General features: G+C 37.0%; 1 protein-coding gene across 2 annotated transcripts in view; it reads right to left on the reverse strand.

Moving 5' to 3' along the window:
- The window catches only part of LOC131072039 (uncharacterized), a 354,982-nt gene that overhangs the window by 294,695 nt on the left and 35,920 nt on the right, over window positions 1-24,367 (reverse strand). For both annotated transcript variants that reach the window (XM_059211052.1, XM_059211051.1), the window contains exons 3-4: window positions 16,515-16,791; window positions 7,436-7,538 (exon numbers count right to left, since the gene is read on the reverse strand). In XM_059211052.1, the coding sequence (XP_059067035.1) occupies window positions 7,436-7,538; window positions 16,515-16,791 (380 nt within the window). The remainder of the gene's footprint in view (window positions 1-7,435; window positions 7,539-16,514; window positions 16,792-24,367) is intronic.

Here is a 24,367-nt window from a genome sequence, read left to right on the forward strand (position 1 = left end):
TATGGCCTACAGGAACATTTCCCAAGGAAATGTTTTGATCGTGACAATTTGGCAAAAAGAGCCTATGGCAGGCACTACAGAGCAAAGGAATCAATTGAAGACTATTGGAAGAATTGTTCTGATGACTATGAGGTCCGACGACGTGAATATTCAAGGTTAAGTGTGCAGTAAATGCGACTTTATGAATACCGCCGGATCCCGGATCAGGTGGCAGATTCTGGCAATTGCTTACAGGTCCAAGATTTTGAGGCGGTAAGGTACCTCTTGCCGAGCATTGATTGGTCTCAGGATCCGATCACTAATTTTGAGGCAGTTATGGCAGCTCCAAGAAGGTACACCGATCAGTGGTTACACCAGCAGATTGAGAGACTAACCCATGAGGGAATTTTGTTCACATACCATATGATGCGTAGTCTCGATTCTCAGTCTTCGGAGGATGAGGGAAACTCAAGTGCACCAAAGGAAGAGGTTGAGAAACCCGAAAATAGGAAGAAAGCCAGAGCTAATAGAGGGACTCGGGCGTCAAAAAGGAATAGAAGGGAAAAGATCCCTATTAGAAGGCCAGAAGTCACTTCATCATCCAAGGACCCCAGTTCCGATGATGATGTAGTTGAACTTGATTATATACCTGCTCCGCCTCCCAAAGCGATGTTGATGCATTCGAGGCTGATAATCCTTCGGCACAAAACGAGCTAAATACAGAGGTGAGGATCATTGATTCTAGTGACGTTGAAAACCAAGTTGAGGAAGGAGAGATTCCATCCAATCGAGAGGCTGATGTACATGAACTCACCCAGGGGAGTCGGCATGAATTACAACTACATAGTACCGGCAAAGACGACACCACCATCGAAGGAGAACGAAAGGTGGATGAGACCAACGAGCTCGACGGAACTGAAGAGCAACCATCACATGGGGATACCCGACAGTTGTTCAGTGAGGTAGGGGAGAACTCAGCTATAAGCAAAGGGTTGGATACTGCCTCTACTCCTCCTATGACAGATCAATTGCAGATATGCAATGAATTGGCTGAAACCTCTAAGGAGCAGAGTGGAAATTTGGCCATGACATCCGAGCAAACCATACCTCAAGACTGGTTAGTTGCTCGTGCACAGCGGAAGGCAGCCACCAAGCCACCTATCGACTTGGAGGATATTTTCTCTCGCATAGGGGAAACAAAGTCCAAAGGGAAGAAAAAGCCTAAGACCTACTCCCGAATCACCAAGGATGAGCAGAGAAACCGCACCATCCATATCGCTACCCCGCCTGTTGATAAGCCAGCAGATCAAATTGCGTTGGCCAATTATAGCATTACAACCGTCACGATAGGGCGAGCCACCAAAGAACAAGAAAGGGAGGAGTTCAAGGACTCTGCAAAATTTGCTCAAGCAACTCGACGAGATAACTGTTGAGAGAAACATGTACTGAGTTCGTGTTGAGCAGGCCGAGGGGTACATTAATCACTTTCTGAGACCGTTGCATCATGCCCCCGAATCCCATGTTCCCCCATCAGCATTGGAGCAAAGGACTACGATAGAGTTCAAAGGAGTACGGGATACCGCCAAGGCTGTCAAGGAATGGATTCAAGACATTAAGGAAAGGGGAGAGCTGATCATTGAAGATGTAAAGGAAATGGTCCACCACCGAGAGACCATTTTGGTCAAATTGTTCGAGGTAAAGAGGGAATGCCTCAGGGTTCAGGAGGTCGTTGCTACAACTCTTCCCCTCATGAGGGCTCTCTTCTGGACCCATGCGCAAATTCCTACATTATCTACCATCCTGGATCCTTATGACATCAACATTTTTAAAGAATGGTACTGGACTGCCAGCATGAAGAATGACACGAAAGGCAGCATTAATAAAGAACAGGAGACATGCAAGGAAATTTTGAGGGACATGAGGGACCTTGGTGGGAGGATCCTCCGATCAATGGTTCTGGGCTGGAGAAATAGTTTGTCCGATGACTTAGTGCAGCCGGACTGGGAGGATAGATTGAAAATGGATAAGGTCGCCTGCTCCACGAAGGACCTGGAGTTTTCCAGTGGGTTGCATTCAGACATTTTTTGTTTTGAGGCTCATCGGTCCGATTGGAAGGATGGGTTAAAGCATGTATATCGTCATTTGGAGGGCATGCAATATAACATACGCCACCCTCCTATGCCTTAGTTCATGGTGTTGTTCCAGCTATGCATCAGATTTCAAGAATATGTTCGAGCAGAGCGTGCGGCAGGTCGAGACCTCTGGAAAGAATATTTGCACGCTGAGGATGAATTTCTAGAAAAGGGGTCTACAGCAGAAAAGGAAAAAGTGTTTTCATAAAGTGCAGAATTCTTTTAAAATCTTAAAAAGCACTTCTTGACCATAAAGTTCATTTCTAACTACTAAGTCAGTTGTAAATTTTGAGCTCCGTGCATGTGCACTTTTTGAGCTGCTTTTGGGTAGTTATTAATTGCCTTTTTAGGTAGTTATTATTCCTCCTTTGGTGGTTGTTGATATTTTGCCTCCTATTTATGGGCATGGGTACTATATTGTATGGATGAATCTGGGCCACTTGTTTTGTTTTAATCTTGGCCATTCATCTAAATTTGAAGCTCTATTTAAATGGGTTGGTTTTCCCTTTTTTTTGTAAGAAGTCTAAGATTGTTGCTGAAACTCTGGCGAAATTCATGCAGAATTAATGGAAATTAAAGTTGTTTCATTTCTTTGTGAGTGCATGGTCTCCTTCTTCACCATTTAATATTCTTGTTATGTATTTTGTTTTCAGATAGTATTTTTAGGATAATATTTGATAGAAACCTTGGTGTTCATACCATTAAGGATTGGCTGATTGTCACTCCCCCTGCATGGTTAGTCTGAACCCATTTGTGTGCTTAGTTCGGTTGTTAAACATCAAGTGAATGGATGTCAAACTCTGCATTTACGTCTAGTAGCATGAAAATTCAGCTCCCTTTGAAGATTGCACTAGATTTTACAACATTGTGCTTTATTACCTATTAATGTTAAATCTGGTTTTTTGAGGTTTCTGTCTGTTTTCCTGAATATGTTATGTTAGATAAATTAATTAGATATTCTCTATCTCTTTTCCCCTTTCCTTTTTCCCTTTTTTTTATCAAGAAGAAACCATACAGTCAAGCTGAGATAGTACCAATCCAAGCAAGATTAGATGATATAGGACTGTTGAACTTTAGGGAACTCGCTCGAAGCCGTCCGTCTAACCTTAAGTCCCCTTTGTGTTTCCAGCAAAACACATCAAACCACTAAGCTATCCTGCAGTCAAGACCTGACAACCGAAACATTGAAGTAATCCCCATTGATCAATTAAAAACAGCACTAGGGATTTCCTATTTCAAGAGAGGATAGGATTCTTAGTATTCTATTCTACGTTGGCCGGATGGAGTCGTAGTAATGCGATTTTAGACACGTCAACAAGAGGGTGGTACTACTTCACCTTTTTTCTTAAAGACAGAAGTAGACTTTCAATGAACCATCTTTACTTAGGATCGTCCACCAATTCTTTTTCTAACTTTACAAGAAGCCTACAATTATAAGATCATATGTGTTCATGCTTAACTTGTTTTGCATTGTAAACACCTACTACTAATTCATTATCATCATGAAGCAATTTAAACTCTTATGCAAAGGCCTTCTTTAATATCCCCCATGTGCTTCAAGAGGTTTAGTTGATTTCTATATATTAGTCGATTGCAACCTCACAATGCCTCACAAGATCCTTTGATCTGTTGTCTATAAACTTGGGTAGCTTTTGTTTTTATATTGTAGGGCTTACCATGGCTTAATTCTGATGCAAATTAGGACCTAGAACTTGCTTGCTAGGGAGTTCTAATTCAAACATTCCAATGCTTCTCCCACACTCTCGATCACGTAGGAATCCCAACTCTTCCCTCAACTTCAACGTGAAGCTTGCCTATTTTACCTTCAAATTTTATTTTATACACCCTTGGCTTGGTTGCTTCTCCTTTGATTTACAACTTTTCAATGCCCCAAAGGTCACTATCGTATACTTCTATGAAGGAATTCAACTTCGTCTCCCACCTTACCTTGTCTAGAAAAAATTGTCTTGATTTTTCCACATGGTCAAAAAGATCAACCCACACTTCATTCAAGCAATGGTAAGTGCTTGGCTATCTCCTCCCACTCTCACTCCATGCATTGCCTTTTGGTGGGAGCATTTTTGAATTAAGATTCCGACTTCAACTCACACTCTAACTTTGGCTTACACTTCATCTCTAACCACGTTCTTGAGGAGGGCTCCAACATGGGAATTGTATAATTGTATTTTCATCAAGTGCTTCTAGTAATCTTCTCCTTCATTCTCTTTGCTCTATGATCCCTAAAGATCACCTAATATCATGGTCTTGACCACCTTGTGGTCTTGATCACCTTCATCAAGGTCTATGGCCATGAATCTCTCAAATAAGACTTGATTTCTTTTAAGACAAAGGCACCAATGTTTACTCTCCTATATGATAAAATGAATACTTGAATTGATGAACAAAGTTAATAATGCATACCAAACAGAGGAGTAAAAGTATACATTTATACACAAATGAATTTATTACAAAAGAAGACTAGAGATGGTCAACCAAGGATCAAAGTCGATTGAAGGATATTTTCTGACTTTCGATTTAATTGCTCTTTATTTTCTTTGATTTGATGTTTTCAGAATATAAATATAATACTATAAATAAACTATGAATTGCAATTTAACAATTTAATTTTTTTTTTAAATTCACAGTTAAACCCTTGCCTGCCAGAATTAAATTAATTAAATATAAGCATACTCAAATTGCCTAGCAATAGATAATATAGTATTTGCTGAAATATTTATTGACCAGCTACAGGCAATAATCACAATTCTGGAAAATGATCAACCCTAGTTTTTCACGCCTAGATTGGTGAATTGCATACAATAAATTCAAACATGAAATTTTGAGTATGTGGAAAGCTAGAATGAGGGCAGCTGGCTGGAAGAAGATGAAACGTCCCTTTGCAGCCTTGTTTGGTCAAAAACGTGCCCTAGGAAAGTCATACTTCCTCTTGAAACCCTCAAATTGGTATGACTGAAAGTTGCAATGATATTCCTCTTAAAATGTGTGTAATAACTATTCAAATCTGTCCTTTAGAATGCTTTCAACCTATAGATCAATAATCTCTGAATATATTCTTGAATCCTCTATCAAATTCTCTGAAAATTGTTGAGACATGGACCAGCTAGGACTCGAACCTAGGACCTTCCATACGCTGCTGGAGTGCTCTACCACTAAGCTACTGGCCCCTCTTGGACCAATCCATCGTCAGTCCGGGTGTGGCTTATTTCCAACACCAACAGCCCCCCTTAAGCCACACCTCTCGTGTGCTTGGGGCTCCTAGCCTGGACCTGGCTCTGATACCATGTTGAGACATGGATCAGCTAGGACTCGAACCTAGGACCTTCCATACGCTGCTAGAGTGCTCTACCACTAAGCTACTGGCCCCTCTTGGACCAGTCCATCATCGGTCCAGGTGTGGCTTATTTCCAACACTAACAAAAATAAGCTCAATTGAAGCCCCATAAAATCAATGCTCTTGGATGATGTTCCACACATGCAAGCATTCATACTCTTGGGAATTTTTGTTCCCGGAAGCCTGAAATTCTCCAATTGCAGCAAACCCCTGCTCACAATTTCTCCAATTCTTCAAAAAGTAATTTTATTAATGAATGAGGAATTGATTGCATTCTAGCTTTTTATATCTTCCTCAAAGGACATGATTTTCTATGTGCCTTTTTAATCATTAAAAAGCACATTATATATTTTCTTTTTGATATAACTTAATATCTCCATGATGGGCACCCAAGTTAGCCAAACATGTTGGCCTTATTAAATTATTAAATGTCGTAGTATTTAATACCCCTTTTAATAACCTTTTAATTTAATTTAATATTATTAAAGCATTTAACATTAATAATAATTGAATTAATCCTCCAATCACCAATATAAACCAAAATGATAATCTTCTGATAATTTTGCTCTCTCCCGAAAGATCACCAAGACGTGCCAGATCATCCTGATGCCTTACTATAAATAGTAAGGTTGGACCCCATCGTGCCAAAGACTTACCAAAAATAGTAATTGTCTGTCAAAACCTGTGAAAGTTGCCTAGAAGGTGATCCATGAACCAACTAGAGAACTATAGCCAATTCCCCCAAAATATCATTTACTATAAATAGTAATATGCTAAACCTAGGCTCCGCTCAGCTATTTAGGCTTTGAAACTGAAGATGTTGCATGCTGAAGCTGAGAGGAGACAGAAGTCATGGCTAGCTACCAAAAATGGCAGTTACTATAAATAGTGACTGCTAAAAATAGTAACTTATCCCAACTTGCTATAAATAGTAATTCTTGGACAACTTGTCCAGAATCACCCCAAAAAGTGCCATTCATCTCCACTAACCCGTCTGAACACACTTGCATCATCAAAATATCACCTTGACCATGTTGCCACCAACCTAGAGACCAGCACTAGCTGTACTACAAAATGGCCTAAAAATAGGGACATTACATCTTGCTTTCATTGACAATACAAAATCTATTTAAAGAACTTAACAAACGCCAAAAGGAACACAACCATCGACCAACCAACACTTATAATTACCCAAAGCAGACAAACAATTAATACATAGTCGGAAAAAACCATATTATCAAAACACAGTAATAGGCATTAAAAACTAACAACATTTTACTTATAAAATTTTCAATACTAATGGTTTGTTGATTTATTTATTTTTAAACAATATATATGCTGTTGTAGTTGCACATATAGGCAAGGTTTGCTCCTCCAAAGCAGCCCGAAAAGACATCAAAAGGCTCTTCAAATGTCATCAAACTATATAATTCTCTGAACAAACTCAGCCAACTAGAAGTATAATACAAATAGACCCTATTTAAATTGACAGTCTATATGTACCCAGACAAAACCTAGTTCAAATAGTTAACACAGAAAACTCTATAAAACTCATCCTTTTTATCGTAAAACATCATGAATTCAAATGAAATGACAACCAAACCCTCACTGATAAATTTTGAGAGCAACAGACATCTACATGGAATATTGGAGGCAAAAAATCTCTGTTCTATACAGCTTCATTCACTCAAATGTGAAGAGAAATTTTGGGTTCCAAAATAAGGATGAGACTTTGAGATTGTAAAAACTCAAAAATGGATCAAAGTTGACCTGTACAGAATATTTTATAGTTCTGTACCAAAAGGAGGAATCACCTATAAAAAATTTTAATCGTGTCAAAAAAATAATAATAGAGAAATTACTACCAACGTCAAACATTCCAAACTATCTTAAATAAGTTTCCAGTTCCAGCCGAAATGGATGTTTCTGTTTACGCTCTGTGATTAAAGAAAAAACTAATTCACAGTCCCACCTCTGGATTTACCCAGTCTTTGGTGATTGGTGAGATACCACCCCAGTCATTCGTTCCAGCTTCAATCAATCGCTTCCAGTGTGATCCATAGGCAAGGCCATCCCTGCATAAATGCCATGCCATGAGGGAAAAGTTTCTTGATTAATAAATGTTATCGTTGAAACAGGACCACATTATACAAATCAGACCACACAAAACTTTTAAAAAAAAGAGAGGTTGGTAAATGAATATATTTGAATCAAACTTCAACATAATAACATCTAAACATAAATTTTGAAAAATAGAATTATTTCTCAAGGCTAGTTACTACGGATGAATGCAGCAGCTAAGAAAAAATGACCACAAACTCATAATGTATAATAAGCCATACATAACAAATTTAGACCTGAATTAATAAACCATCAGAACAGTAATGTTAGTAGCCACAGCAAAATTAAATAGAAAACCATGTGATCGTAAGGAAAATAAATAAGCACAATTTGAACAATGTTTTATTGTCTGATATCTAAAGAACCTAAATAGTAGTTGATCAAAACTTGGGTCTGATTGTATTCAAGAGGATACCTAATACAATGGTCAAACCATAGTTGAACTACTCGCGACTCGGCTCGACTCGCCAAGCCCCTGAGAAAAAAACTCGGCGAAAACTTGGGAAAAACTTGGAAAAACTCGGCGAAAAACTCGGCAACGTAAAAACATGCTTAATTTTAATAAAAAATGCATTTTTTTTGCAAAATTTAATGAGAAGATGCATCCAATGAGTCAATAAATAATAACACAAAAGAAACAAGCTGATTCTAGATATATTTAAATGCAAAGTGTCTACGAAATCGCATCCTCGTGAGAAATGCTGATGGCTGGAAGCAAAATAGTAAATAGTTTTTGTAAAACCAAAAGTAAATACAACTTCCTCTTCCCAGCTCTAGCCAAACCTAGTTTAAAACTTTCATCATATTTGAAATTTCATCATTCATACTCATAGTTTCAAACTTTCAACTCTAAAATGTATAATACCAGGATTTCTTCAATGCTAATTATGTTGTTATATGGAGCGTAATCAGACTCGGAGGTTAAATTTTCCCTACTTCCATCAACACAGTTTCCCCCTATATTTTTCGACGGGGGTTTGGGGGCAACGCCTCCAGGTTGGGGTCAAGGGGCATTGCCGAAGGATCCTGAAATTTGACTAAGTCTGGAAAATTGAAGAATCCTCCAAAAACTAGATTTTGCATTATAACTCCTGGAGGTCCGAAACCACTCTCAAACATCCTGAAAGTATATATGGAATATACTTCTTTCTTATACTTAAATGTTATATTCCATGTGTATATTCTGATGAAGAGAATGAAACTGACCTGAAAAAACAAAAATTTGATAATTTTTTCACATATTTGGGCTTGTTTTTTTTGTCTAGCCGAGTTTTTAAAATAAACTCGGCGATTACTCGGCAAGTTTTTCGCAAAAACTCGGCGAGTTTTTGATGTGAGTTAAAGTTAGAAAAACTCGCAGAGCTCAAAAACTCGGCGAGTTTTTGCAACTCGCCGAGTACTCTGCGAGTGTGCCATCTATGCAGCAGTGCCTTACACTCTAATAGCTCACCTAGGGAATGCCTGTCAATATTGATTCAAGCCATTCGTTTGACCGTCAAACGAATGGCTTGAATCAATATTGACAGGTATTCCCTAGGTGAGCTATTAGAGTGTAAGGCACTGCTGATAGTATAAGTAGAAGACATATCCTCATATATCATCTATGTTAGACATGCCACTAAGGTGTGTGTCATTGATACATTTTAAGGGATGAACCTATATACCAAAACATTATAAAGTGAAACAGTAGAGTACTATGTACACTATCTTTATATGGTGCACAATCGTTTCATTTGAACATAACAAACAAATGTTTGTGAAATTCTATCAATCATAGCAAAATTATTGAAAACAACAGGGAGAGCTAAACATTCAAACCTGAATTTTTTAAGGTAATGATACTTTCAAGGTACTTAGGTAACCAGGACCTGTAAATCAACAAAAGGAACATTTAAGGACCTACTATGCCATCATATGCATAGACATATTTGGTCCAGCAATATCAAACAATCACTGAAGACAATTCTCTTTCTCCCAACCCCAAACACCTCAAGAGTTTGAGCACTAATAACAGATAAGAATAAGAAGACCTTCAAAGGAAATAAGATTTTGCAGATAGTTATGGATCCTGGACCTAGACATCAACAAAAAAACATTTACGCAACTATTATACTATCATATGTGGGCAATTTTGGTCCCACCATATTGAGTAATCATTGAAGATGTCCCTTTTCACCATACCCTAGTAGCAATCAAAGTGTGAGTGTTCGAATTATACAAGAGTTAAAATTAGAAGTCATTCAAGAAGTAGAACACAACAAACCTAAAAATATCTTCAAATGACTGAATCCAGCACATTTTTTTTCTTTAAACTGCAAATGCAGTTTTTAAATAACATGAGCCTATTTCCCTGCCAGTTCCAGCTACAATTCCCCCAACCTCAGGCAAAGGTTGTGTTGGACGAAGACAAGGTCATCTTCTTACTGTGAATGCTCTCAAATAGGCTCCAATTGCAATCACACCCAAAAGTATTTCAAGGATGGAAAAAAACACAAATGGCTAGCCTCTAAAGATTGTGTTCCGGAACAAAAAAAATATCTGCCCACAAGTCTACAAATTAAACAAATTAAAACATTATAAATATTAAGTTAAAAATTAAAATTGCATTTACAAAACAAGTGTTTGATTAAAGGATTCATTTTTTTAACTTCATTATGGAGTTGCTCTCCTTCGAATGAATAAAGGGGAGCCAAAGAGCCTCCCCTGCACCCTTGTAGACCTTTAAATCATCTACAATTATGTCTCTAAGGCCAACAATCTATTTACCTTGAACCTATTGCTGTAATAGTTCTATCATAGGTACATACTTTTTATTTTTAGCTATTTTGCTAAACTTTTTCAATTATAATTTTGAATGTTGAATTGAATTTCTCTCAGATCACAAGTTGTGAATTCCTCTTCAGCCGAGCAGAAATAAAGTACATGCACCATATCTGCCCCGTTAAGCATAATCAGTTGGCATCAAAAGGCAAAGGACTTGGTATATGTGCATTCCAACCCACTCCTATCACAAGCAAGTCAAGATTAGGGAAGGAATGGTAAGTTATTAAGATGTAGCACCAGATCATCCCAACTTCGATTCTTCTATTGCACAACTTTCCTCAGTCTCAATTAAATGAAGTGTGAAGCCGCTACACAAGACTTGCATAGTACAACTACAGCTATTGTGAATGGCACTATTGTGATACTAATGAACCAGCTAATGATGTCGATGCTTTCAATGAATAAACGTGATTTTTATTGGTTTCCACACACAATTGCACTAATATAAATCATTTTGATTTATCTTTAACAATTGATAATTGATAATGAATTATCAAAATCATGTGTTCTATATTTATTTCAAACATTTTGTGGAAATTATATACATATATGTGTGTGCAGTACAGCCAAACACAACCACACCAAACCTTGGAAATAAACAGTTGCAGTCAAGGAGAAATATCATAGAGGTTATCAAACAGAAATCTATATCCAAAAAGTTAAAAACCTTTATGAAATATGTCAGTCCAAGATATATGGCCAAGAACACCCTATTTAGAGTATGCTTCGAACAAAAATAAAAATCAAATCCACTGACCCTTTTATCAATGTACAATTAACCAAAAAGGGACAAATATTTTGGATAGGGAAAGAGCCCTCTTGAAATTCTTGAAACTATACTTAAAACAGACAATTTAAAAGAACTCCTTTGACAATCAAAGATGCGACATTTTGAAGGTCTCCAGTTCTTATTAAAGGTAAAACATGTAGACATGTAATTGTGGTAAATAATAAAAAATTGCAAGAGAGGACTACTGAAACAGCCAAGAAGCAGCTGATGTTGTGTCCCCTCGTAAGTGTTGACGTGGCTAAAGTCAGATAACCAACTCTCTCCGGCCAACACAAAATAGAATATTGTTGAGTATCCTATCCTCTCTTGCATAAGGAATCCCTAATGCTGTTTTGGTTGATCAAAGGGGACAACCTCAAGGTTCCAAATGTCAGGTCATGACTGCAGGATACCTCAACGGTTTGATGTGTTTTGCTGGTAACACAAGGGGCCTTACATTTGCAACAAGTTGGTCTACATCTAACGATGTTGCGATTCTTGAGCTAGGAAATAAAATCAAAAGGGAAGAGTTTAGGGATCCTAAGTGCAATAATAGGAACGACTAGTGTTGCGGGTAGACAGATTTCCACAAACCGATTCTTGTTTAGCCAGAGACACCCTCACAACTCGACAAGAACAGTGCAATCTCCAAGTGGATGAAGGATTTTTAGACCGGAGATACTCATCAAGGCACCCAACTCTAGCGCAGCCTAAAACGAATACATACGATTGAACTAAGCACAAGAAAGGTTCAGGCTAACCATGCACGATGACCTACAATCAGCAAGCCCCCAATGGTATGAACCTGAAATGCACCAAATACCCCCCACATTTTGCCATTGAAATCATTGAACTCTACTTCTAACTAGCTGTAAGGAAACCATGCAAACATAATAAAACCAAAATAACAAACACCAAATCAATGTTCATATATTGATTTTAGCTGCTATTACAACAATTTTTGCAGCAGTTCTACTTTATTTTTAATCTGAAAACTGCATCCAACTCCTAAAATCTAACTAACTGCTAAAATCTAGCTCTCTACCATCTAACTATCTAACTAGAATCTAACCCTTTACAAGAGAGAGGCCTTTGCCTTTTATAGATTTTAAAATTTGAATCAAAGGCCAGGATTGATTGCATCCAAGGGCCTTGATCTGCCTTCTAGAAACTTACCAACTTTAACCCATGCCTAGTTACTCTTCAGTTGTCCTCCCAGCCACTTTTCCAGTCCTCCCAGCCACTTTTCCAGCTACCGACCACTGTTTGGCATCAATTCAGGTCAATCTGGTAGTTGGGAATAACTTACCTGTGTCCCTTCATTTGAAATACATTAGGTGGGGCCCACAGGCAGTCCTTTACATTAAACAATTCAGTTTTGCAAACTGACTTTCTGGAATTAATTCCAGCTGTGTATTTCTGAGAATGCATCCCTCCTAGCATTTTGAGTGTTCTTCTATCTTCGTTCTGGCTGGTGGACTTCAACTTTGCGGTTCAACGGTGGCGCGCATCTCCGTGATTGTCGTTTTGATTTTGCGCTCCTGCATCTTCGCTTCCTGGCTTTGATCGTGATCATGTGCCCAATCTAAGCCCTTTGGTTGCTACCTTAACCTTTTCCAATGTTGTTGATCTGCAAACAATCAATTTTGACCCACATCAATCATTTTGATAAATTATATAAATTGAACAAGTATTAAATTTAACTTTTAAATGCCCTTTGTTTGAAGAAAACTTGATATTTCTAGGGAAAATGCAAACAAACTTTCCTTCTAACGTGTTTGCTTTGTTTGGGCAATCCACTAAGGGTGCATGCAAACTCAAGATTTTTTAGGAGAAATGCGAACATGGACCCCTTGGATTTTTAAAAGCCCCCCCTTGTTCTAGGCCAAAACTCGGCCTTTTGGAGTGAAATCCAAAAATTTCTAGACGTCCAATGTCAAACTCGGCCATTTCAGAGAAAATGCACAATTTATTTTTTTTGGTTGATTCCTTTGCAAAACTCGGTCTTATTAGTGGGTTCGAGCAATTTTATTTCATGCTCCCTTTTATCTATGAGAAATTTGTCCTTTAAAGAGGATTTGAGCGAACATAAGCCCCTTTATTTCTTAAAAAGTTATAAAAAACGCCGAACTTTAACCTCGCCCATTTGCTTTGAGAAGAAATTCAGTGATTTGGGATGAATTGCACGAGTTCAACTTGAAGAACTCAGGCTTTGTAAAAGAATTGTGAGAATTTAAGCTCTCCTCCTCTTTTCTTGCAAAGTTAATGAAACTGCCGAGTAAGGGAATTCGCTCTACTTGAAGAGATTGGGCGATTTCTAAGCTTGGCTCCATTTTGCAAAATTGATAAATATGCCAAACTCACTTTACACGCCCTCTTTCACTTGCAAAATAGGATAAAGGGCCGAGCTTCCTTTTGTCTCAGGCCCTTGGTTATGAAGAACTCGGGTTTTTAGATAAATTGTGCGATTTTTGACTTGACTCAATACTTTTGCCCCTTGATGACTTATGAGAAACTTCGGCCCTATGAAGAACATTGTGCAATTTATAATGCAGCGTCCTTGTCAATTCCTTTCACTTTTCCGATTTTGGAGAGAAAGTTCGACCTTTCAAGGAGAAATGTGCGATTTTGACTTGGAAGGTGAATTGATACTATACTCGGGGTTTTGCTGGCGATATGAAGGCGGATTGTGTAGAGTCGAGATATAACTTGGGTTTGAAAGGCTTGAATTTCATTTTGGCTTTGATGCAAAAAAAAAACCTCTCATCTCTCTTTCAACTGGGCAATGGGGGTCCCATATCACAGACGGGGTGTGTGTGCAACGAGCACAACAGTAAGCATGATCAATTGACAAAGACCCTTAGCCTATTTTAGTTCTCATAGGCTAACTAGGATGTGGTATGGATAGTTTACTAAAAAAAGTGGCTTTTTAGGAACCAGATATTAAGTTAAAATAAAAATAAATATTTAAAGTCACTTTGAGAGGAAAATAAAATATAATATTTCAAATATTGAAGGGAGATTAAAAAGGGGAGTTTGAGAAGAGAATTCCATTCTTCGTATTTTTCAAACCCCGGCTTTGGAGATTGAGCAATTGTTCATCATTTTTCCCTACAACAAAAACCATAAGGCAAAGGTTGGTTTTGAGGATGGAAACCCTCCTAGCTAATTTGTGAGTGGATTCATACACAATTCACAAGTGTGCTTCATATTTGGAATTTGTTGAGATTTGTGCTGAAGAGTTAAAGATCATTCTCAAGATTGTTTTTGGTATTTGAAGAAGTTGCAGATTGAAGGATTATAGAAGATATTTGCATAGATGATCAATATTTGAGTGCTTGGCCTAATTTGGAGTTAAACGTTGGATAAATGAAATATTATTTTCAAATCGATCAAACCCTAGTTGTAAAAGTTAATTGAATATTGAAAATATTTACAAATTAATAGAATGGAGATCATAGTTTGCTGGCCCTTGTAAGACCAGCCATACCATTTTATTGCATAAGGAGTAGGCCAAATGTATGTCATATCGTTTATTCCCAAGAACTACCATACAAAGTCAAGAAGAGAGGCACATGAATGAAAGGAGGGAATTGATTCATATTTTTTAGACTTGAGCCATTATTACATCAACTGCATCCTCCTCTAGGATCAAATATTATATTAAGAGACTGAACGCAGCTCTTGGTGAAGGAAAGATAGGGCTGTACAGCTCTCAGTGGGCAGTCTATGATGTAATTTCTAGACTTTGCCATATATTAATATTATTATTGTGAATTTTCAATGGAATTCCATAAGCTTTCAGCTTCAACTTGAAAGGAACAATTTCAATTTATTTTTTGTTATAAGTATGTGTGTGGGTACTAACTTCCACCTGCTGATCTAGCAGATGTATATCAGGATTTCAGCGTAATACAATATCTGATTTCACAGTAGAGTGGACATTGTTATTCTTACAATGATCTTCTAAATGCAACATCAATTGCTGCATTGTTATCTCTATTGTCATTTTGTCGAACACTTGCAAAAATACGCAAAATAGTTGGAATATTACAGTGCTTTCTCAATTGGCATTTTATCAAAAAATTGCCAAATTACAGAAAAATGAAAAATAAATAAATAAAAAACAACTCCATACAGTACAGCTAAGTACACTAAACAACTAGAAAACAGGAGGAATATGAGGCAAATATTGTGCATAAGCACAGAACCTTATGCAGATAGAAACAAATTTGACGACATATCAGCTTTTAGAATAATGGTAACTAAAGTAGAAAATATGTAGATAAATGGAAGAAATAAAACATATTATTAAAGCCCTGTCTAATAGTTTCAGGTCAGATGTAAATCTGAAGTCTGAAAAGGAGATAACCTGGAGAACAGTAGAAACTACTGAATGGCCTAGAAGAGCCTATGAAAAACTAGATTAGAAATACAAACAGCTACAAAATTCTACAGCATAATTCCTATGCAAAGACTTGCAACACCCTCTACTCCAATTACATTGGCAACTGAAGGGTTTGAATTTCACTTACTAGAATGACCTGCACTATTATTATAGCTTGTCCAGCATACTTATGACTTGCACTAAATTGACAGTTCCAACATAGGCTTTTGACTGTAGTTGACCATTGAAACTAACTCTTCATACAATCTTCACACCGATGTTTAGTTAGTGCAAATATGGATGCCAAATAATTTAATGGGAGAAATATATTTAAATAGATATTTTGACATTATGTTTTATCATTACTATCTGAATGTATTGTTTAAAACTTTAAAGATAAACACACACAGTTCAGTAAAAGGAATAATTAAATAAAAAATAAGGTGCTTAGACCCATTTAATTTTTTACTGTCTTAATCAAAATTTGGCTACATGCAGGAGGTTATGCCCAGCTAATTCCACAAGTCTGACTCATCTTGTACAGACTGGTCTTGTCATCCATATAAAGAGCAATGTTAAGAAGACTGTACACAGTGTAACAGTAAAATGAAAATATTCATATTTTCTGTATCTGCATACAACATTCATTCTTGTAGACAACTGTTCTAGACTACCATCCCATGAATACAAGAACACTTAGTATGCATTTTATGTGAACATGTTCATGTTCCAAGTATTTCCAACATAGATTTCACTGCTGTTATAGCCATATACAGGGGTTCCAAATGAATATCTGCAAAACATTTTCATTGTCATATTATGCATTCCCGACAACTATCTCTATAAATCATCACACAAACTATTTTTGTAAAAAACTTTACAAAATTTACAAAATAAGGTTTTTTCTTCAATTTTTTTTGGATAGGATCAAGCCAATTAGACTTTGCATACATCAGTGGAGTTAGATTTGGAGGCGCTTGGATGCTCATCAATGGACCAAATGCCAACCGAGCCATGGCAATAGTCCATTCAAGTTCTTCTAATAAGGGTTCAGTTGCATTTTCCATCCGTGTACCTTCCTTTGCAAGAAAATTCTGGACTATGAGTTCTTGTATGTGACCATATTTTTGGTGCAGCGAGCGAAGTACAAATAAGCTTTGCAATCTTTCTTCTCTGGTTTCTCCAATGCCAATCAATAACCCAGATGTAAATGGAACTTTTTGCTCACCTACCATTCAAACAAATCAAAATTTAATAATACATGTGAATTATTTTCCAGTTAAATTATAGAATCATACTTCCATGTCATAGTATACCAAGCAGGTATACAAATAAAAATGTAATGAATTATCAATTACATATTAAAAAAATTATGTAATAGAAAAAAAGAAAAAGGAATATACATGTGTGTTAGTCAACAATGCCTACAATAGACTGTGTCTCTTCATAGTAACTCTTAACAACTGATAGAAGTTAATTAGATACATAAAAAATATAAAGAAGGAAAAGAATAGCAATAATTCCTGAAGGATTGAAAAATGAAACTGAACCAATATCACATTTTAAAAACATTAATAATACAACAATGAAAATTTTAGGAGTTATATTGTAATGTCCCCATTTTTTGGAGGAAGAATAATTTAATTAATTTAATTAATCAATTTGTCTCAATTAATGATATCTCTTAAGAATAGCTTAATTGATTATTTTAATTAAAAGTATGAAGTTAACTGTTTATAAAGTTATCAAATGAATTAAAATTAAAAGGTAACTTTATATTTAATTAATTTAATAAAATGACTTTATATCATAAAAGTCACTTAAGTGAAATTAATTTTAATATTATTTCTAGAAGCTTCTTGAAAGGTTGGAGAAAAAGTATAAAAGAAGGTCAAGTTAAGCTTCTAATCATCCACGATCTGATATTTGATTTGGAGTTCTTGTTTGGAGAAGGAACCAGTTTGGGTTTCTGCCATTATTGAACCTTTGGGAACGGAAACTCTCATAAGTTACGCAATTTTGAGGCTGTGAAATGATCAGCTAAAATTATTGCATTTGTGGAGGTGATAATTCAGTCATCTCATTGAGCTTAATTTGTCGCCAAGGGCTAAATTTTGATAAGGTTCGATTGGGAGATCATTGGAGACATTTTGGTGTTGAGTCTTCATCGATTTTGCTACATAAGAGCTTTGACACCTTCCCATTTTCTGAGTTTAATTTCAGTCATCTTCAGACTCACAACAGCTAAGGGAAAAAACACGACTTTGCTCATGATGGTCCATTGGTGCATCGATTCCACCTTCTAGCTGGAGCGCTCTTCTTGTGAGGGTTTAGCGATGATATTTGGTGCATAAGAGACCACGTGGAAGCTGCAAATTATTTGTTATTGGCTGGTCACTTCAGAAAAGGGGCGGCTGGAGGAAGGGTTTGACTTGAGCCAAAGGAAGACTCTTTTAATTGGTTATTGCTTGCTTCTTTAACTTCAGCATTGGGCGATCTCATAATCAGGTTCATACCATGATTTGTAATTGATTGCATTGCCAAACTATTATGTTGGTATTGATGCTATAGATGTCATTTTATATCTGATCCATCGTTGTAATTGATTCATGAATGTATGCCTAGAATCAAGGCATCTACATGTTCTATTGTATTTAGTGATTGCATATAATAAAGGAGTAATAAGTTGCAAGCCATTATTTGATGATATGTCCATATTCATGATGACAGTAATTTGCATGCCAAATGTTTGTGAAAAGGTCTCTTGGCTGTAGGTGCACATTCTTCATTTGGAAATCATATATATGCATTGGCAAGGTCAAAAGTAGTCATTTGTGCATTGAGTCTATAGTTTAGAATCTAGATATTATAGAAATCATTTGCAGGCATTGCATGTGCCTTGGTGTCAATAACAAGCAGTTATATCAGACTGATAACTCAGACCAGCAAGTTAGAAGATTGTATGTGAATTGTTTGATAATATTCCTTGAGCTATAAACATCAAGAATTTACATCAGACCCAACAAAGGATATTATATATATAGATTCATTTCTGATATTAACAAATCAAAGTTGCACAGAGAGATGTTTCTAGCCCCCTGGGGCATGCCTCCTACACCCAGGGTGTGGTTGGGAACATCCCTCCATGCAAGAGGTGCCCTACCACAGTCTTCGGGTGTCTCCCGCTATCTCCAATGGAGGCAAGTAATTAAAACCCTAAGTGAGGAGGATTTTCGCTCTGCAACTACAGTGACGTTGCAGACGTGGGCATCGTTGAGGGGGTTTGACCCCTACGTGTGGAGGTGGCAAGGCCTCCTCCACGAGGGTAAGCCTTTTCTTTGCCAAGTTTCTTCTCCTTTCATTCTCCATTTATTGCGTTGTGTTTACCGCGTGTGTCGTCCGTCCAAGATCATGTGCGAGGGTTTATGAGCCTTGATGGGAGACTCTTCAAGTTGTAGGGCATTTAATACTGACTGCCCACCAACCTCGCTTGAAGTGGCCGCCCTTAATAATGAGAAGTCTTTCAAAGTGGCTTTAGTTGATTTGCCATTCTCGGTCCCCTGCGAAGCCAAGTTTGAGGTACAAAGTTTGTCTAGTTCAGGAGGTAATGGCGACAACGGAGGAAGAGGTGAGTACCCTAGCTTTCCCCTGCCTACATTGTCTATCACTCCTAATGACTATATGATTAAGACTATTGATAATGAGAAAGCTAGGTTAAAAGATGTTGCAATTTTTTGGGCAGCCGTGGACATTGCTAAGTGCTTGGCTCGAAAAATTTTAGATGAATAGTTCAAGAATGTGTGGGTCAAAAGATTAGGGTTTCACATTTCATTTTGTAGAATGATACAGAAAGGTTAATTTGTTATTTTTTTCAAAGATGACAAATCTCAGGTGGCAGTTGTGCATAAACAGTTTTGGTCTATAGGAAGTTGCACCTTTAGGGCCCTCAACTAGTCCCATGATTGTTAAGTTTATTTAAATTTTGTGATCAAGAGGATAGAAGAGATCAAGATATAGTCTGTAATTAAATTTGAACTGCAGTAGTGCGAATGAAAGGAAGCAAAACACTTATCAATTTCAGTATTGTGTTCCTCCTTATTGTATGTGTGTTATATATATGTGGAAGAGGGGTTAAGTAGTGAAGAGATATGTCGACCGACATGGGAAGACATATCTCTTCCCTACGTGCCACTTATCACCCGTTAACAATATTAACACAGCCCATTAATAACATAGCCCGATAACAATTTAAGATCATCGTTGATCGTGAGGAATGCGATTATGAATCGCTTATCATAGCCCGTTAACATGAAAGGGTGTGACCGGTCAAACATCATAATTCGGTTTAGATTTTATTATTGATTGTTAACATACATACTAATAGTTAACATGTAATCAATGTATCGGAATTATGAAATTGTACGACTAACATTATATGAATTAACACTCCCTCTTAACTAGGGAGGACACATTTCATGTTAGAGAAAACATCACAATTCATCCATTGATGGTGAAGAGAAGAGATATCACACCATAGTGATATCCAGAGATATGGTTCAACAATGAATATCAAGTCTCATGATACTCACCATAACTCATAGTTATCAAGTAAGGTATGTGCACTGGCATCAAGTCACATGATGCCTACCATACTGATAATGATTCATGGCATGTCCACGAATATTATGTCCATAATATTCACCATGAAGATCTCTATCATAATTATGGTTTATTTAATGATACCAACCAACTGATATCTACCATAATGTCTCATAGATATATACTATCATGACATGTCCACAGATATCAAGTCATATGATATCCATCAGGATAGATAAATTGATAATTGTAAAATCGTCACCTTACAATATCAATTTGAAACAAGTGTTCATTATTGAAAAGTCGTAACCCTTCAATAATGTTCACAGGAGGGCCCATGAAGTCATAGAGTCACACACCTGACAAATAAAAGAGTTTACACATTAAACATCTTAAATATATTAGTATATCATAATAAATGAGACTCTATCTCAAAATTAAATAATATTTTCAACCATACCAAGTTTATCTCTAAAGTGTTCAATCTTGATCCTGGAGAGAGGCTTGGTAAGAATGTATGCAATATGATCACCTGTACTAATATAATTCAGTCGGATCACATTCCTTTCCACCATATCTCGAACATAGTGATAAGGAATCTCAATGTGTTTAGACCTGTCATGAAATACTGGATTCATTGAAAGCTTGATGCAACTCTGATTGTCACAATAGATGACAGTAGGATTTAAGGGCTGACCAAACAGTCCTACAAGCAATTTCCGGAGCCATACTGCTTCTCTTGCTCCCATGGAGGCTGCAATGCATTCAGCTTTTGTAGAACTCTGAGCAACTGAAGACTGTTTTCTACATATCCATGAGATCATTCCTAATCCTAAACTGAAGCAACATCCTGATGTGCTTTTCCTGTCAACTATGCTTCTAGCCCAATCTGAATCAGTGAATCCATGTAGGTCAAGGTCTACATGTTTATATTTCAGACCAAAGCCAATAGTTCCTCGAAGATATCTCAGAATATGCTTTGCAGCAACAAGATGTATTTCCCTAAGTTCACACATGAACTGACTTAGTGTATTAACAGCATAACATATATAAGGTCTTGTGTTTACCAAATACATCAGGGATCCAATAATCTGTCTGTAGAGAGTAGGATCTGCAAACTCTGATTTTGCAACTGCGTCCTTTAGCTTGTGCAGATTTGTCTCCATAGGTGTGGCCATGGATCTACAATCCATCATTCCAAATCTCTTGAGTATATCAATGGTGTATTTTCCTTGATTAAGGATTATACCATCTGCCTGCTCCCAAACTTCCAATCCAAGGAAGTAGTGAAGAATTCCTAAATCCTTCATATCAAACTCAAAGCCTAATTCTTTCTTACACCAAGAAATACGATTATCCTCTCATGCTCAGCGTTTTCAAGGGTCTCCCTCTGAATCTCAGGGGTGGGATCCTCATCCATGCTTGTAGGAGGATCTTGGTGTTCTAATTCATTAGAGCTTTTGGACCTCCTGAATGCTATGTCTTCTTCAAAGATGACATCTCTGCTTAGTTCAGTTTGCCTTTGTCCAGGTATGTATACTTCGTAAGCTTTAGAGGTTTCACTATACCCAACAAATACCCCTTTCTTTCCAGAAGGTTATAATTTTGATCTCTTTTCTTTGGGAACATGAATATAGACTGGACACCCAAAGATCCGGAGATGACTTATGTCAGGTTTGTTACCAGTAAAGGCTTCCTCAAGGGTTTTATTATCAAGAAGAGAATGAGGACATCTATTTTGAATGTACACAGTTGTCCTAGATGCTTCAGCCCAAAATGAGGTTTCTATATTTTGGTCAAACAACATAGCCCTCGCAGCTTCTACTATAGTCCTATTCTTTCTTTCAGCTACCCCATTTTGTTGTGGGTTATAAGGTACAGTTAACTCCCTCTTAATCCCAGCATTTATACAATAATCTTTAAACATATCAAAAATGTATTCCCCCCCATTGTTTGTTCTTAAGGTTATGATTTTCTTACCTGTCATGTTTTTTGCAAGAGCTTTGAATTCCTTAAATTTAGAAAGGATTTCTTCAGACTCTTTGTACCTCAAAATATATCCAGGTCTTCCTAGAATTATCATCTACAAATATTACATAATATAAAAATCCTCCTAAGGAGGGTACAGACATGGGTCCACATAAATCAGAATGAACTAATTCTAATATATTTTTGGATTTACTGTTGCTAGAATTGAAAGACCCTTTAGTATTCTTTCCCAAGGCACACCCCTTGCATGCTCCTTCAGAACTGTGACTTAGCTTGGGTAAGACAATCACCATCTTCTCTATCTTAGGTAGGGCATGAAAATGAAGGTGCGCTAATCTTCTGTGCCAAAGTTCATTCGAATCTGGAGTCTCATGAATCAAGGCTTGACGTGGAGTGGTGCAAAGTATGTAGAGGCTCCCTTGTCTTACTCCAATGGTGTGGGCTTTCTTGATGGTGGAGTTCTTTGGCCAAGCAAGTACCTTTCCTTCCATAAAGGTTAATCTGTAACCCTTATCTTCAAGTGCAAAAACTGAGACAAGGTTTCTCTTTATACCAGGTACAAATAGAACTCCAGTCAGTTGTAGGGATATGCCTGACTTTAGGTTGATATTGCAAGTTCCTATTCCCATAACTGGATAATTTGAGTCATCACCAATTGTCACTTCTTCATTTGAATTTTCCACAAGTGTATCTAGGTGCTCACAAAATCCAGTGATGTGTTGAGATGCTCTGCTGTCAATCACCCATGTGTTGGAACTGGAGGTGACTTGACTAGAGAGGGTTGAGTAGAAGACTAGTCTCTCGAAATCACTCCCTTTCTTAACTTCTACCATTGAAGCCTGTTGCTTGATCCTGTCTAGACACTTCATTGTATAGTGCCCATATTGGTCACATCTGAAACATTGTACTTCAGAAATGTCTCTCTTCTTCTTTGAAGACCTCTTTCCATTTGAGTTGTTATCCTTCTTTCTCTTAAAGTTCTTCTTCTTTCCTTTCTTGTGGGAATTAGAGTTTAGAACTTAAATGTCCTCATTACCATTGTTTTGTTTTACTCCTCTTGTGACAAGCCGAGATTCCTCTTGAATGCAATCGGTTTTGAATCTATCAAACTTAGGAAATTTAAAACAAGCACTGATTCCTTGAATGAACGATTCCCATGAGGTAGGAAGTCCATTTAGGGCCATCATAGCAAGTTCTTTGTTGTCTACTAGATGTCCAATAGTGGATAGTTGATCCCTAAGCTCAGTAATCCTCAAGAAATAAGATGTAACTGTCTCTCCTTTATTCATCTTTACATGATGTAGTTGATTCTTCAAGGTGAGAGCCCTGCTAGTGATGTTAATTTCATAAATGTCAGCTAGGGCTTTGAACATCTGAAAAGCCGTCTCATATTTAGAAATAAGTGGTACAATGTGATCTCTCACTGAATCCACAATTATCTTAAGAGCCTTCTCACTGTCCTTGCTCCACTGAATTTTCTCTGTATCATTAGAGTGTTCAGGAATTTCACTCTTGACATGGGAGTCAATTTTATTTTCTTTCAAAACAAGCATGATCCTGAATTTCGAAGATACAAAATTTGATGCTTCATCTAGTCGATCTTCAAACCTAACTCCGATTGCCATTAGGATTATAGGAATGTGATCTACTAAGAGTCGGGTGAATGTCTATACGATCGTTACAGAATTTAATTTGATCTTCCTTAACTTAGCTCTGATACCATGTTAAGTTTATTTAAATTTTGTGATCAAGAGGATAGAAGAGATGAAGATATAGTTTGTTTGTAATTAAATTTGAACTGCAGTAGTGCGAATGAAAGGAAGCACAACACTTATCAATTTCAGTTTTGTGTTCCTCCTTATTGTATGTGTGTTATATATATGTGGAAGAGGGGTTAAGTAGTGAAGAGATATGTCTTCCCACGTGGGAAGACACATCTCTTCCCTACGTGACACTTATCACCTGTTAACAGCCCATTAACAATATTAACACAGCCTGTTAATAACATAGCCTGATAACAATTTAAGATCATCGCTGATCATGAACGCAATTATGAATCGCTTATCATAGCCCGTTAACATGAAATGTGACCGGCCAAACATCATAATTCGGTTTAGATTTTATTATTGATTGTTAACATACATACTAATAGTTAACATGTAATCAATGTATCGGAATTATGAAATTGTACGACTGACGTTATATGAATTAACAAT

The sequence above is a fragment of the Cryptomeria japonica genome, chromosome 9, assembly GCF_030272615.1.
Source record: "Cryptomeria japonica chromosome 9, Sugi_1.0, whole genome shotgun sequence".
In the NCBI taxonomy this organism is placed as follows: domain Eukaryota; kingdom Viridiplantae; phylum Streptophyta; class Pinopsida; order Cupressales; family Cupressaceae; genus Cryptomeria; species Cryptomeria japonica.